This window comes from Eubalaena glacialis, chromosome 11 (assembly GCF_028564815.1).
Source record: "Eubalaena glacialis isolate mEubGla1 chromosome 11, mEubGla1.1.hap2.+ XY, whole genome shotgun sequence".
In the NCBI taxonomy this organism is placed as follows: domain Eukaryota; kingdom Metazoa; phylum Chordata; class Mammalia; order Artiodactyla; family Balaenidae; genus Eubalaena; species Eubalaena glacialis.
The window spans coordinates 20,789,894-20,804,043 of NC_083726.1; the positions used below are offsets into that span (position 1 = coordinate 20,789,894).

General features: G+C 37.0%; 1 protein-coding gene across 2 annotated transcripts in view; it reads right to left on the reverse strand.

Annotated features, from left to right (window-relative positions):
• UTP20 (UTP20 small subunit processome component) overlaps nt 1-14,150 on the reverse strand; it is a 94,201-nt gene that overhangs the window by 47,369 nt on the left and 32,682 nt on the right. For both annotated transcript variants that reach the window (XM_061206134.1, XM_061206135.1), the window contains 4 exons: nt 8,625-8,810; nt 5,145-5,235; nt 3,979-4,064; nt 3,274-3,399 (listed from right to left, as the gene is read on the reverse strand). In XM_061206134.1, coding sequence (XP_061062117.1) covers nt 3,274-3,399; nt 3,979-4,064; nt 5,145-5,235; nt 8,625-8,810 — 489 coding nt within the window. The remainder of the gene's footprint in view (nt 1-3,273; nt 3,400-3,978; nt 4,065-5,144; nt 5,236-8,624; nt 8,811-14,150) is intronic.

Consider the following 14,150-nt stretch of genomic DNA (forward strand, 5'->3'; position numbering starts at 1 on the left):
AGAGCATAACTATAAGTAAAATAAGGAAACTGGAAAGATTTCAATTAAATGGGTAATTTTCTGGAAAAAACACACATATAGATAAGCAAAAGGAACTTAAGAAACCCTGAATAAATGAGTAAACTTGGAGCTCACATAGTTTTACAGATGAATTTTTAAAACTTTCAAGGAAAAACAATCCCCGTGATATAGTTTCACAGCAGAGAGAAAGAAGGAAACAGTCCTTTTTCATTTATGAAGGTGGTATAGTTGTGATATCAAGATGGATTAAGGAAGAGAAATAAACTACATACCAATATTGCCTAAAAACAAAAAACACAACATTTCTAGCAAATCAAAACCACAGTGAGGTATCACCTCACACCTGTCAGAATGGCTATCATCAAAGAGTCTACAAATAATAAAATCTGGAGAGGGTGTAGAGAAAAGGGAACTTTCCTACACTGTTGGTAGGAATGTAGATTGGTACAGCCACTATGGAGAACAGTATGGAGGTTCCTTAAAAACTAAAAATAGAGCTAACTTATGATCCAGCAATCCTACTCCTGGGCATATATCCGGAGAAAACTCTAATTTTTCTGAAAAGACACATGCACCCCAATGTTGATAGCAGCACTATTTACAGTAGCCAAGGCATGGAAGCAACCTAAGTGTCCAGTGACAGATGACTGGTTTAAGAAGATGTGGTGTGTGTGTGTGTGTATATATAAACATATATATATATATATATATATATTACTCAGCCATAAAAAAGAATGAAATAATGCCACTGGCAGCAACATGGATGGACCTAGAGATTATCATACCAAGTGAAGTAAGTCAGACAAAGACAAATATTATATGATATCACTTATATGTGGAATCTAAAAAATAATACAAATGAATCTATATACAAAACAAACAGACTCACAGGCATAGAAAACAAACTTATGATTACCAAAGGGGAAAGGGAAGGGGAGGGGGATAAATTAGGAGTGTGGTATTAACAGATACAAACTACTATACATAAAATAGATAAGCAACAAGGATTTACTGTATAGCACAGGAAACTATATAACTGAATCACTTTGCTGTACATCTGAAACTAACACCATATTATAAATACTTCAGTAATAATAAGTAAATAAATAACTGGGGGAAAAAACCCCATGACATTTCTGAAAACAGTACCCAGTGCTGCATTACAACGATATTAAAGCTGAATAAGGATTATACCAGGAATGCAAGAAAGAATCATTAGTAAAATCTATTAGATTAATACAGATCAATAGCTCATAGAAAAAAGTTAATATGATCATTTTAATACATGGTTAATAGTCATTCTAATAAAATTCAACATCCATTTAGCAGAAATACTAAATAACATAGTAATAAAAGCTACTTTCTTAGCATGATAAAACTACTGACTTAACATTCAAATTTTAAAGACAATGGTTTTCAAACTCTTCAATATTAGGATCCCTTTTCAATCTTAAAAATTATTGAAGAGCTTTTGTATATGTGAGTTTTATCTATTGATATTTATCATAGCACAGGTTAAAACAAGTTAGCAAAAGTAACATTTCTAATAAAAATTAGTTATATATTCCAAACCCGTCCCTCCGAAAATTAGTGAGACTAGAGGCATTGTTTTACTTTTTTTTTCCTCCAAATTTCTTTATTGCCTGGCTTATTAGAAGATAAATGAATTCTCATATCTGCTTCCGCATTCAATCTGTTGCAATATATTGTGGTTGAAGAAAATCCAGCCTTACACAGATATGTAGTTGGAGAAGGGAAAAATGTTTTATAAACTTTCAGATGATTCTTTTCAGATAACTGTGGATATTCCACTTTGATACTACACCAAACCTCAACAGGAAGCAGTTTCTTAAAGGCTGGTTGCAAGGTGGAATCTGAAACCATATCAGTGAACTTTGTGAACTCTGTTACATTAAAATCCATCAGTCTATCTTGCACTTTGAACAGATCTTTACCCATGAATGATCCTGTAACATGCATCAGTTACTTGGAAAACATGAAAAAAATTCCATGGGAACAAGTGAGCAGCAGAAGTGTCTTATGCATACCTCCCAGTTTTGCATATAGAAGAATAAAAAGACAAGTACTCAAGGCTCAAGAGTCATCTAAGGGCATTGAATGAAACCAGCTTTTTATTTTATTTTTTTAAAACTCCAGGTCTGTGGCAATGAAGAATGGCTAGCACAGCTGGGAGCCACTGTCCTGATTCCTGCTAAGGCACCCAGAGTTTTACGCATCATTGCTTTTGCCTGGTGAGCACAAATGTTAGCACAATGGAAAAGGTAATGTCTTAGTAGTAGTATGAGAAAAGTTTTAACCTCCTGGACCTCCTGAGAACATCTCTGGGACAGCCCCCACCAAGAAGGAGCAGACCACACTTTAAGAACGACTGCTCTAGAAACATCACTGTTAGAGCCAGTAGCAAGACAAGGATAACCGCAACCACTACTACCACAGTTAATTCTTCTGGCTCTGTAAGGAATACGTAAATTAAAAAACAGAAAAAGAGGGATTTATATCATAAAAGAGAACACAAAATTCATTTGACCACTGTTTACTAAGAGCCATGGAGTTTGCCTTCTAGCAGGGGAGATACACAATAAGAAAAGAGGCTATGCTGGATGACTAAGTATTGTGAAGAAAGGTTGTGGAATGGGCTCTGAGTGGGGTGGTAAATGGAAGAGATGTCGTGAGACAGGTGGGTCTGGCCTAGGTCATACCAGGCCCTTAGAGGCGTAGTAAGGATTCCCTTTGCTACTCTCAGTAAAATGGGATCTCAAAGGGTTTTGAAACAGGGGACTAACAACCTGACCGATGACTGTTATTCACTATTATTTTTTGACCCAGAAAATCCAATGAAAACTATGAAAACTAGTAATAAAGTTTTGAAACGTGGATGGTTAAATAACACAAATCAATAGTTTTTATATCTCATAATTAGTTACATACCAAATGAATGAATTATTTATACTATTTCTCAATAGCAAACCTTAGAGAAATATTGCATTTAATTTTAACAGTATTATTAAAATAACACCATGGCAAGATCCTTCCTCATGTTAGGGACAAAATATTTAAAATAAGTCTCTATAACAATTTGACTTCCCCAAAAGACCAATTTTAAAAGTAAATAATTAAATAAAATTCAAAATGAAATATTCCATTACAACTGCTGAAAGAATCATAATACGATACTCACAATTGTTTTTGTGACGAACTTTTAAAAAATCAGTTTTGAAAGTGTATAAATACCTCATCAGAATGGGAAACAGATCTGCTCGGTGGGCTGCTTTCACTACTGTATTATCTTCAGAAATGTTAAAATGCACTATCTCTTCCTTAAAGCTTCTGTCTTCAAGCAATCTTTGTAAGTTTTCCCTTTAAAAATAGAATTCAGCACAAATCATCACTTAATCAATAATACTTTTTAAAAAAATATAATTAATAGAGTACTATACATATATAAATGAAATAGGTATTAAGAATAGTTTATGCTGTAGTTGACATCCATAAAGGAAAGTCTTCACACAAATACCTTCCAAAATGGCAAGTTTTCAAATTTTAAAAGGTAAAAGGGATTATAAGGAGTTAGTCAATAATTCAGCTGTTTAAAAAAGCATATGAAAGCTTTCTTCAGTTCTTAGAGTGTGATTATGATGACTCCCTAAGTAATCACCAAGATTTTATGACATTGTATAAGCAAGAAGAAATGATATAACCACCTCAACACATATTTTTCAATTAATATTCTCTCTCCTACCTTATTATCTATGGAGAAGCACTCTTAACAAACAAATATACTTCCAGTTTTCATTTCTTACCTGAAAATAGCATTATGATCACCTTAGAAAAGAGGGAAATTTCCTCGGCCTTTATAAAATTACTTTATAAGAAGATGTCTGGTAGAAAGATTAAAAATCAGCCCCCCAAATATCTCTTTAGCTTCAAATAACTTACCTGTAAGGGAGGATATGTGGATGTTTATATGTCATTATGCAATCCAGTGTTATTTTTTGCACCATTTGATCTTGGTGTAGCAACAACTAGGAATGATATTTTATAGAATAAATTAATGAAGTCAGATATACACATACCATGGGATCATAATTTACTCATACTAATTTGCTCAACTAAAATTCTTAGAATCTAAATTCTTAGACGTGGGTTAAGGATGATTCCTGATAATAGCTTTACATTTTCCTGGAGGTAAAGGAAGATGAACAGAGTATATGCAAAGAACAAAACAGAAACACAACTCTGACACCTGCCTCCCACATGCCAGATTCTCAGGTCTATCTGTCTTTTGGCCAAGGCCAATTCCCTACATGAATCTAGGTTTACACCAACTGGGCTGGTCCTGTGATGAGACAGAGCTCTTCTAATACCATGAAGGTAACAGCAGTCAGGAAGATGCCAGGAAAGAAGACCTGGCTCTGAAGCCTCTCTGATCAGTCAGTTCAGAATTTTGTTTCCTGTGGACAACTGAGAGTTTTGAGCTCTGACTCTATAAACAAGTTATATCTGAATTACGGGCAAAACAAGGACAAATTCTGATGAAATAATATGTTTCATTTAAAAAACATCCAAATGAAAAGAGAAAATCTTGTTTCCCCAGATGGTTTAGAATGACATCCAATGCTTACTCTGCTTCTGACGTTAATTTTTTTCTGCAACGTTTTTTGGAATTCAAGGTCATATATTGTGATTTCCATGGACTATTATTCTATCTTTTTTCATTCAGTCGAAAAGATCCTGAAACCCTGGTGCTCCATAAGGCTAACTTGCCTAGCAGTGAAAAGTAGCAGCTCTCTCGGCACAAACCCTCACTCCCTTCTAAAAACGAATTCTCACGAGACAACTAACGCTTTGTTATACTCACTGTTAATACAGCCGATCAATGTTTAGTCACCCCAAATTTCTTTAAAAATCCGCTAAATTAGTACTGTCTAAAACTGTTTCTCAAGATACAGAAAATATCGGTTAATTAAAAAAAAAATTAGACTTAAAGTCTAGATATGGGCCCTATTCCAACAATTATTGAAAACCTAAAAGTTATTTTGGCAAAGAAAAAGGGAGAGAAAAGTTCACAAGTAACTGTAGTGGCAAGAATTTATTTTACTTACCTGAAGATACAGCTCATATAATTTGGATTCCAGATATAAGGCTCGTGGATTCGAAAACTTAGAGAAAACTTGCAAATGAGCAATTAACTGCCTAAAAAACAAAAAACAAACAAAAAAACCCCGAGAAAAACAGAAAAAACAGAATTAAAGAACAGACATTATTTTCTTGAGATGATAGTACCCACTAATTGTAGTCTCTGACAGGTACTCTGAACACCTTGACTATAGTTTCACTGTTAATTACACAGACAAGTTTTAATTATTTGCATTTAGGAAATCATTCTCCAGGAATTCCAAATCTCAGGCAGGTCCTCCCCTGAAATCTAGGCTCCCCACCCCAGAAAATCATTCAGGATGTCCTCAGAATGGTTTAAATTAAACCAAATGTAGAAAGAAAGTAATCAAAATGGTAATACATTCCAAAATTGAACAGATAATTCTTGGAATGATTCCTTATCTAGTTCCTATGCAGTAGACAGGAAAGTGGAAAAATATACACTTCCTCACTTTTATATAACATAAAAACTGATGTCAGGCAACAGAGGTCCAAGTTTGCGTAACCGTGGCTCTTGCTTACCAAGAAGGAGGAAGAAAGAGCAATGTTCTGTGGTAAGAGTTAAATCTGAAGATGGGGTTGCCTCAAACAAACCACATCATCTACCAGGACAGAATGAGAAGTGTGCTTCTCCTGCATTTACATGCTCAACTTTCTAATCCATAGACTCTACAAGGCTTTAAAAATACTTGAGAAAAAACTGTTTTCTCTCTGTGTATAATTTATAAGATGTATTAGAACTTAAAAAAAATCTGAATGAATAAATTATTAAGATTTGGAGAGATTTCATTTGCCTATTTCAAAAACATAAGCAGGGAGAAGCGAAGAGAGGTGGAAACCAAGCTGCATGTGTGGTTCTGCCATTCTGAGCTGCTGACTTCGGGGAAAGTCACTGAATGTCTCAGAGTCTCAGGTTCCTCATCTCGACAAAGACAAGACCTCCCAGATTTTCTGCGAGGATTGAATGAAAGACCACAAGTTGTGGTGCTTCAGCTCCCAAGGGTTTAGCAAACAATGCATTTCTCTGTTTTAGGCAAAAGAAAGCAAAACTGTGAAAGCCCTACTAGTTAATATAGAGAAAAATGGCTGGAAATTATGACCTCTTTAAGATATTGTAGAGAAACAGGGGTAAGGGAAGCGCTATTATTTGTATTTAGCTTAAATGCCTGTGATGATTAGTCTTATGTGTCAACCTAAGTTACAGTACCCAGTTATGTAACAAAACACTAATCTAGGTGTTGCAATGAAAATATTTTGTACATGTTGTTAACATCTACAACGAGTGGACTTTAAATAAAGGAGATTACCCTCAATAATGTGGATGGGCCTCCTCCAATCAATTGAAAGCTATAAGAGCAAAAACTGATGTTTCTTAGAAAAGGAATTCTGCCGTAAGAATGTCACACAGAAATCCTACCCTACGAACTTCACATTCAAGACTACAAGCATCAAATCCTGCCTGAGTTTCCAACCTGCTATCTGCCCAACAAATTCTGGACTTGCTGGCTCCTATAATCACGTGAGCCAATTCCTTAAAACAAATCTCTCCACACATACCCCCTCCCCATATATATCTCCATTCTACTGGTTCTGTTTCTTGGAAAGCTCTGACTGATACAATGTCTCTGTAATTACTTATCACTGAGCCTTTGCAGTTTTACAAATAAATTTTTAAAATCTTCTGTTGAAACATACACTCCTTCCCTCAACATTTATTATTTTTTATGTGCCATGTAGCCTTCAGGAGACAAAGAGAACAGGAGCTAATTTTCACGTTCTCATTAAATACTTGCCAGTGAGGAAGGTGTCCCATGGATTATAAAATTGGGCTATGAATATACTGAGATGGCCCCAAGAGTGTGATTATCCATTTACTTACATTTTCAATGATGGGGAATGCTAGCAACATTCTAGGTTTGGCTACAGGGGCCAGGAAAATTAATTGAGACATGGAACTTATCTTTAAAGAGTTTTTAATTTACATGGATGATTTATGAAAGAATTAGTACCCAAGGCAAGGAGCAGCACCTGATTACAGGTATGAACAGCTGTTATCAAAGTTTGAAGGTGGGTAAGATAACTTCTAGTTTAAAAGCCCGGAAGCGCTTCAGTGAAGAAGTAGAATGAGAACTGTGCCTTGAAGTATGACTAGAATTTCACTTGGCAGCGATGAGGCAAAGGGACTGCAGAAAGAAGGACATAGCAAAGGTCCAGGGGTGAGAATGGAAGAGGTATGAATGCATGAAGAGCTTATTCGTTTATTCAACAAATACACACAAGGACAAACCTTTGGATAGCTGTTATGCTGAAGGATACAAAGACGAAAACAGCAATCTCTGTCTTAGAGGAAGTAGTAGGGGATAGAATGCTCAGAGTTGTGAGAAGGTAGGAGCAGGGAAGGAACTATGGTTCCATGAAGCTTAGCCATGTTCTTAGTATATAAACTCCTGTGCTTTGTACACTATTTCCATTAGCTGGCAAGTCCTTCTGTGCTTGGCAAACTTTTGTCTTTCACCTTCAAAGGTGCCCTCCCCTTTGTGATAGAATTAAGTCATTTTTTTTTTTACTGTGCTCCTGTAACTCCTTTAAAAATACTTCTGTTAAAATATTTCATCAGGCATTAGACTGAGCTTCTAGCTCTGCAGAAGCTAGGTACCATTCATCTCTGTTGCCCAACACTTGGCAAAAGGACCTCGATACAGTTGCTGAATGATGAGCTAACAAATGGCTCATGGGAAAGACTCAACAAATGTGCGTATCAGATTGAGATGTAAAGTGTTAAAATAACACAGCAGCGCCAATATGGTGGATCTCTGACACCCCAATTCAGACGATATTCAAGTAAGCTGGAGTGCCTTCTGAAAGCAGAGTCACTTCTTTTTTCTAACGTTTCTAACAATTCAGGTAAATGAATAATCCAGAGAGTCAGAAAGAGAATGTAATAGCATGGAAAAAAAGAAAGCCAAAAGTAATCAGGAAAAGAAGTCAAAAGGCAAAGTTAAGAGTGCTGATGCGCTTATTTATAAGGGAAAAGATGTTCCATTCTGTGTTGCCCCAGCACACAAACATCATGTCCCGATGCTACGAAAGTGAATGACAAAGGTCAAGGGCATTTAACTGCTCCAGGCCCCAGTGCTCTCATCTATAAAAAGGCGCTACAATCAGATGACTCCAAAGTCCCCAAACTCTAACATTCGGTGGCTAAACAAGAAAAAATAAATAATAAGCAAGCGAAGAAAAAACTCAGAACACTGGCAGTTTTCTTCAGGTTGTAAAAGAAAATCTCAGGAAGATTCAGCACTTTGGTAAATAATTATCTGAGTAATTCATCTTGTCCCAGACTATTTCACAGGAGGTCACAAGAGGTCTCTTCCCACTCCTCCTGGATCCGTGGATCTGTAATCTTTCAGCAACGCTGAACTTACTTGGCCGCAGCTCTTCTTGTCTTTTTCTTTTGTGAGGGTTCATCTTGGGGCGCCAGCTCTTCCCCCAACTCTTCATCCTCTCCGGCAACAGGTTCCTCTTCTATTTCCTCTGCCCCCAGCCCTCTACCTTTTCTTCGCAGATCCTGGGTTGGTGCAACTTGCAGATCTGCTGGGTAATACTCATTGCTACAGTGGAAAGAGAGTGATATGAAACAGATGAAGCTAAATATCCTAAATGTTTATGACAGATGTATGTCCCCAGTTCACAGACTCACACACAGAAGAGACATCAGAGGCACCTTAGTCAAGCATCTTCTACAACATTTAAACTCAGCCCCTCTTAAGTACCTAATTTGACAAGTCAATCACTAACTGCAGAAGACAGCCACTTCATTGTTACCCTGTTGAAAATATGTAAAATGTCTACTTTGGACTAAGCTGATATCAGCCTCCCTGTCTCTGGAACCACAACTTGGGGAGGAGGGCATAGGGGTAGATTATATTAAAGTATAGTATTCAGCCCTCCAGGTATGACCTGGTAAGACAGGTGGGACTATCAATTCATTGTTTTTGAGGGAAGTCACAACATGACACAGACTCAGACTAAATGTCCAGGCAATGAAAATCAGTAAGGCTTTATGCTTTGGCTCCTCTAAACTAAGTTTGTGCAGTTGGTATTCACATTTGTTCTTACTGAATTCCATCCTTTTAATTTTGGTTGTAGGTAACTAATGTTATCTTAAAGGTTATCATTCAGTGCTTTAGTTTTGTGTCACTTTGGTTCATTCATCCAACAATTATTACTTTGTTGTCTGTTTTGTGCATGACAGTGGGCTATAGATATAAGGAAACTGATCAGATAGACTTTAAAGTCCTCACTCAAAAATACACTGATAGGGACTTTCCTGGTGGCACAGAGGTTAAGAATCCGCCTGCCAATGCAGGGGACAAGGGTTTGAACCCTGGTCCGGGAAGATCCCACATGCCGCGGAGCAACTAAGCCCGTGCGCCACAACTACTGAGCCTGCACTCTAGAGCTCGTGAGCCACAACTACTGAGCTGTCGTGCTACAACTACTGAAGCCCACGTGCCTAGAGCCCGTGCTCCACAGCGAGAAGCCACCGCAATGAGAAGCCCGTGCACCACAACAAAGAGCCCCCGCTCGCCACAACTAAAGCCCGTGTGCAGCAACGAAGACCCAACACAGCCAAAAATAAATAAATAAATAAATTAAAAAATACACTGATACAATACATATTTGAGGATAGCATCCTACCAGCACACCTGGAAGAAATACACTATAGGTTAATACACAACACTATACCTAGAGGGCTGAGACACTACCATACTCAATGCTGTACTCTTAGCTAGCAGGATCTTACCCTTAATAAACAAAAAATAATGAATGAAATGAACAAAGTTGTCCTTTACAAACTGCACCATTATCCATTTAAAAACGTGTGTACTATACTCTCAGCCCTCAATTAACCACATGACATGTTAACCTTTACCTCCATGCACAGCATGTTCACTCATTCACTTATTACATAATTCATACAAAGCACTTATAAGAGTGTTTAACACACAGCAAGTACTCAATAAATGCCACCTATCATTGAGATACTGTTGCTATTGTTAGTCATTCATTTCTGCTTCTGGTTTGGTTCTTCTCAGAGAATGTTTACAGGGGATTCACAATTAGTCCTATATCAAATTATTTGAAACATATTTAGAAGTATAAATTTATAACCTCCCAAATTAAAAGCCCATAATATATTTCAAAGTCAGAATTAAAGGTGACCTTTGGGGTTTTCATTAGTTTGGATCATTTACAAAAGTATTAGTTCTAGGTAATCAGTGCCAATTAATCTTCAACATTTTTAAAAATTGTGTCTTTTCAGTCTTTAAGTTTTCTTAAACTCAGAGACTCACTTCCTGTTACAGGCTCCTCTCTCCATCCCCACCTCACAGCACCTTGTGCTAGTAGAGGAAGGTCTTTACAGTAGGTTAAGGAGTAATTTATTTCTTTGGGGAAAAACTTGAAAAATTAACATGATAGGAACTTCATATCCTACTAACACCGTTAATACCAGCTTGCATACGTACAGCCCCTTGCAATTCACAAAACAACTGATAAACACTACATGATCTTCAAAACAAGGCAAGGAAGCTGAACGTCACTGCTCTTGTTTAGACATAAAGCCCAAAGGGTTATGTGAAAAAGAGAAAATCATTACTCTTCCACCACCATATCTACCGACCTGTGTGCATCTTTGCTTGTAACCTTTCCCAGAATGAATTATCCATGCAAACCTCTTCACTTATGCACGGAATCCTGTCTCCTCCTGCCTATTCAAAGGCAGGACTCTCGCGATTTTATCCCCTCTCTTGCATTACCCATTTCCCTGCCCTTCTGGATCATTCATGCCAGCATCACCTACACACAGGCCGTTTAAGCTCAACGTCAACCCAGACAACAACGACTCCCCTCCTGCTCCCACACCTCCTTCCACCTATGTCTGCTTCCTTTTTTCAAGAACTGCCCATACTTGCTGTTTCCATTTTTCTTCTCCATTTTCTCTTAAGCCATTTTAATCAGAATTTCATCCCTATCAGGTCAACCAAAACAACTCTTGTTAAGGTCACTTCCAAAGCCAATGGTCAATTCTTTTTTTTTTTAATCTATCATGACAAGTGAGGTTTATTCCAACGACACAAGAGAGGTTTACCTTTCTAAAGTCAATCAGTATAGTTAATTACATTAAGAGAATAAAGAAGAAAAAAGCATACAGTTAACTTATTAGATACAGGAAAATAATTTGAAAATTTTCTCACAAATTAATGATAACCATTTTTTTTTATACAGCAGGTTCTTATTAGTCATCAATTTTATACACATCAGTGTATACATGTCAGTCCCAATCGCCCAATTCATCACACCACCACCACCCCCCGACCCCGCGGCTTTCCCCCCTTGGTTTCCATACGTTTGTTCTCTACATCTGTGTCTCAATTTCTGCCCTGCAAACTGGTTCATCTGTACCATTTTTCTAGGTTCCACATATATGCGTTAATATACGATATTTGTTTTTCTCTTTCTGACTTACTTCACTCTGGATGACAGTCTCTAGATCCATCCACGTCTCAACAAATGACCCAATTACATTCCTTTTTATGGCTGAGTAATATTCCTTTGCATATATGTACAACCTCTTCTTTATCCATTCGTCTGTCGATGGGCATTTAGGTTGCTTCCATGACCTGGCTATTGTAAATAGTGCTGCAATGAACATTGGGGTGCATGTGCCTTTTTGAATTGTGGTTTTCTCTGGGTATATGCCCAGTAGTGGGACTGCTGAATCATATGGTAATTCTATTTTTAGTTTTTTAAGGAACCTACATACTGTTCTCCATAGTGGCTGTATCAGTTTACATTCGCACCAACAGTGCAAGAGGGTTCCCTTTTCTCCACACCCTCTCCAGCATCTGTTGTTTGTAGATTTTCTGATGATGCCCATTCTAACTGGTGTGAGGTGATACCTCATTGTAGTTTTGATTTGCATTTCTCTAATAATTAGAGATGTTGAGCAGCTTTTCATGTGCTTCTTGGCCATCTGTATGTCTTCTTTGGAGAAATGTCTATTTAGGTCTTCTGCCCATTTTTGGATTGGTTTGTTTGTTTTTTTAATATTGAGCTGCATGAGCTGTTTATATATTTTGGAGATTAATCCTTTGTCCATTGATTCATTTGCAAATATATTCTCCCATTCTGAGGGTTGTCTTTTGGTCTTGTTTATGGTTTCCTTTGCTGTGCAAAAGCTTTGAAGTTTCATTAGGTCCCATTTGTTTATTTTTGTTTTTATTTCCATTACTCTAGGAGGTGGATCAAAAAAGATCTTGCTGTGATTTATGTCAAAGAGTGTTCTTCCTATGTTTTCCTCTAAGAGTTTTACAGTGTCTGGTCTTACATTTAGCTCTCGAATCCATTTTGAGTTTATTTTTGTGTATGGTGTTAGGGAGTGTTCTATTTTCATTCTTTTACATGTAGCTGTCCAGTTTTCCCAGCACCGCTTATTGAAAAGACTGTCTCTTCTCCATTGTATATCCTTGCCTCCTTTGTCATAGGTTAGTTGACCATAGATGCGTGGGTTTACCTTTGGGCTTTCTATCTTGTTCCATTGATCTATGTTTCTGTTTTTGTGCCAGTACCATATTGTCTTGGTTACTGTAGCTTTGTAGTATAGTCTGAAGTTAGGGAGTCTGATTCCTCCAGCTCCGTTTTTTTCCCTCAGGACTGCTTTGGCTATTCGGGGCCTTTTGTGTCTCCATACAAATTTTAAGATTTTTTGTTCTAGTTCCGTAAAAAATGCCACTGGTAATTTGATAAGGATTGCATTGAATCTGTAGATTGCTTTGGGTAGTATAGTCATTTTCACAATATTGATTCTTCCAATCCAAGAACATGGTATATCTCTCCATCTGTTGGTATCATCTTTAATTTCTTTCATCAGTGTCTTATACTTTTCTGCATACAGGTCCTTTGTCTCCCTAGGTAGGTTTATTCCCAGATATTTTATTCTTTTTCTTGCAATGGCAAATGGGAGTGTTTCCTTAATTTCTCTTTCAGATTTTTCATCATTAGTTTATAGGAATGCAAGAGATTTCTGTGCATTAATTTTGTATCATGCAACTTTACCAAATTCATTGATTAGCTCTAGTAGTTTTCTGGTGGCATCTTTAGGATTCTCTATGTATAGTATGTCATCTGCAAACAGTGACAGTTTTACTTCTGCTTTTCCAATTTGTATTCCTTTTATTTCTTTTTCTTCTCTGATTGCTGTGGCTAGGACTTCCAAAACTATGTTAAATAATAGTAGTGAGAGTGGACATCCTTGTCTTGTTCCTGATCTTAGAGGAAATGGTTTCAGTTTTTCACCATTGAGAATGATGTTTGCTGTGGGTTTGTCATATATGGCCTTTATTATGTTGAGGTAGGTTCCCTCTGTGCCCACTTTCTGGAGAGTTTTTATGATAAATGGGTGTTGAATTTTGTCAAAAGCTTTTTCTGCATCTATTGAGATGATCATATGGTTTTTATTCTTCAATTTGCTAATATGGTGTATCACATTGATTGATTTGCGTATACTGAAGAATCCTTGCATCCCTGGGATAAATCCCACTTGATCATGGTGTATGATCCTTTTAATGTGTTGTTGGATTCTGTTGTCTAGTATTTTGTTGAGGATTTTTGCATCTGTTCATCAGTGATATTGGTCTGTAATTTCCTTTTTTTGCAGTATCTTTGTCTGGTTTTGGTATCAGGGTGATGGTGGCCTCATAGAATGAGTTTGGGAGTGTTACTTCCTCCGCAATATTTTGGAAGAGTTTGAGAAGGATGGGTGTTAGCTCTTCTCTAAATGTTTGATAGAATTCACCTGTGAAGCCATCTGGTCCTGGACTTCTGTTTGTTGGAAGATTTTTAATCACCGTTTCAATTTCATTACTTGTGATTGGTCTGTTCATATT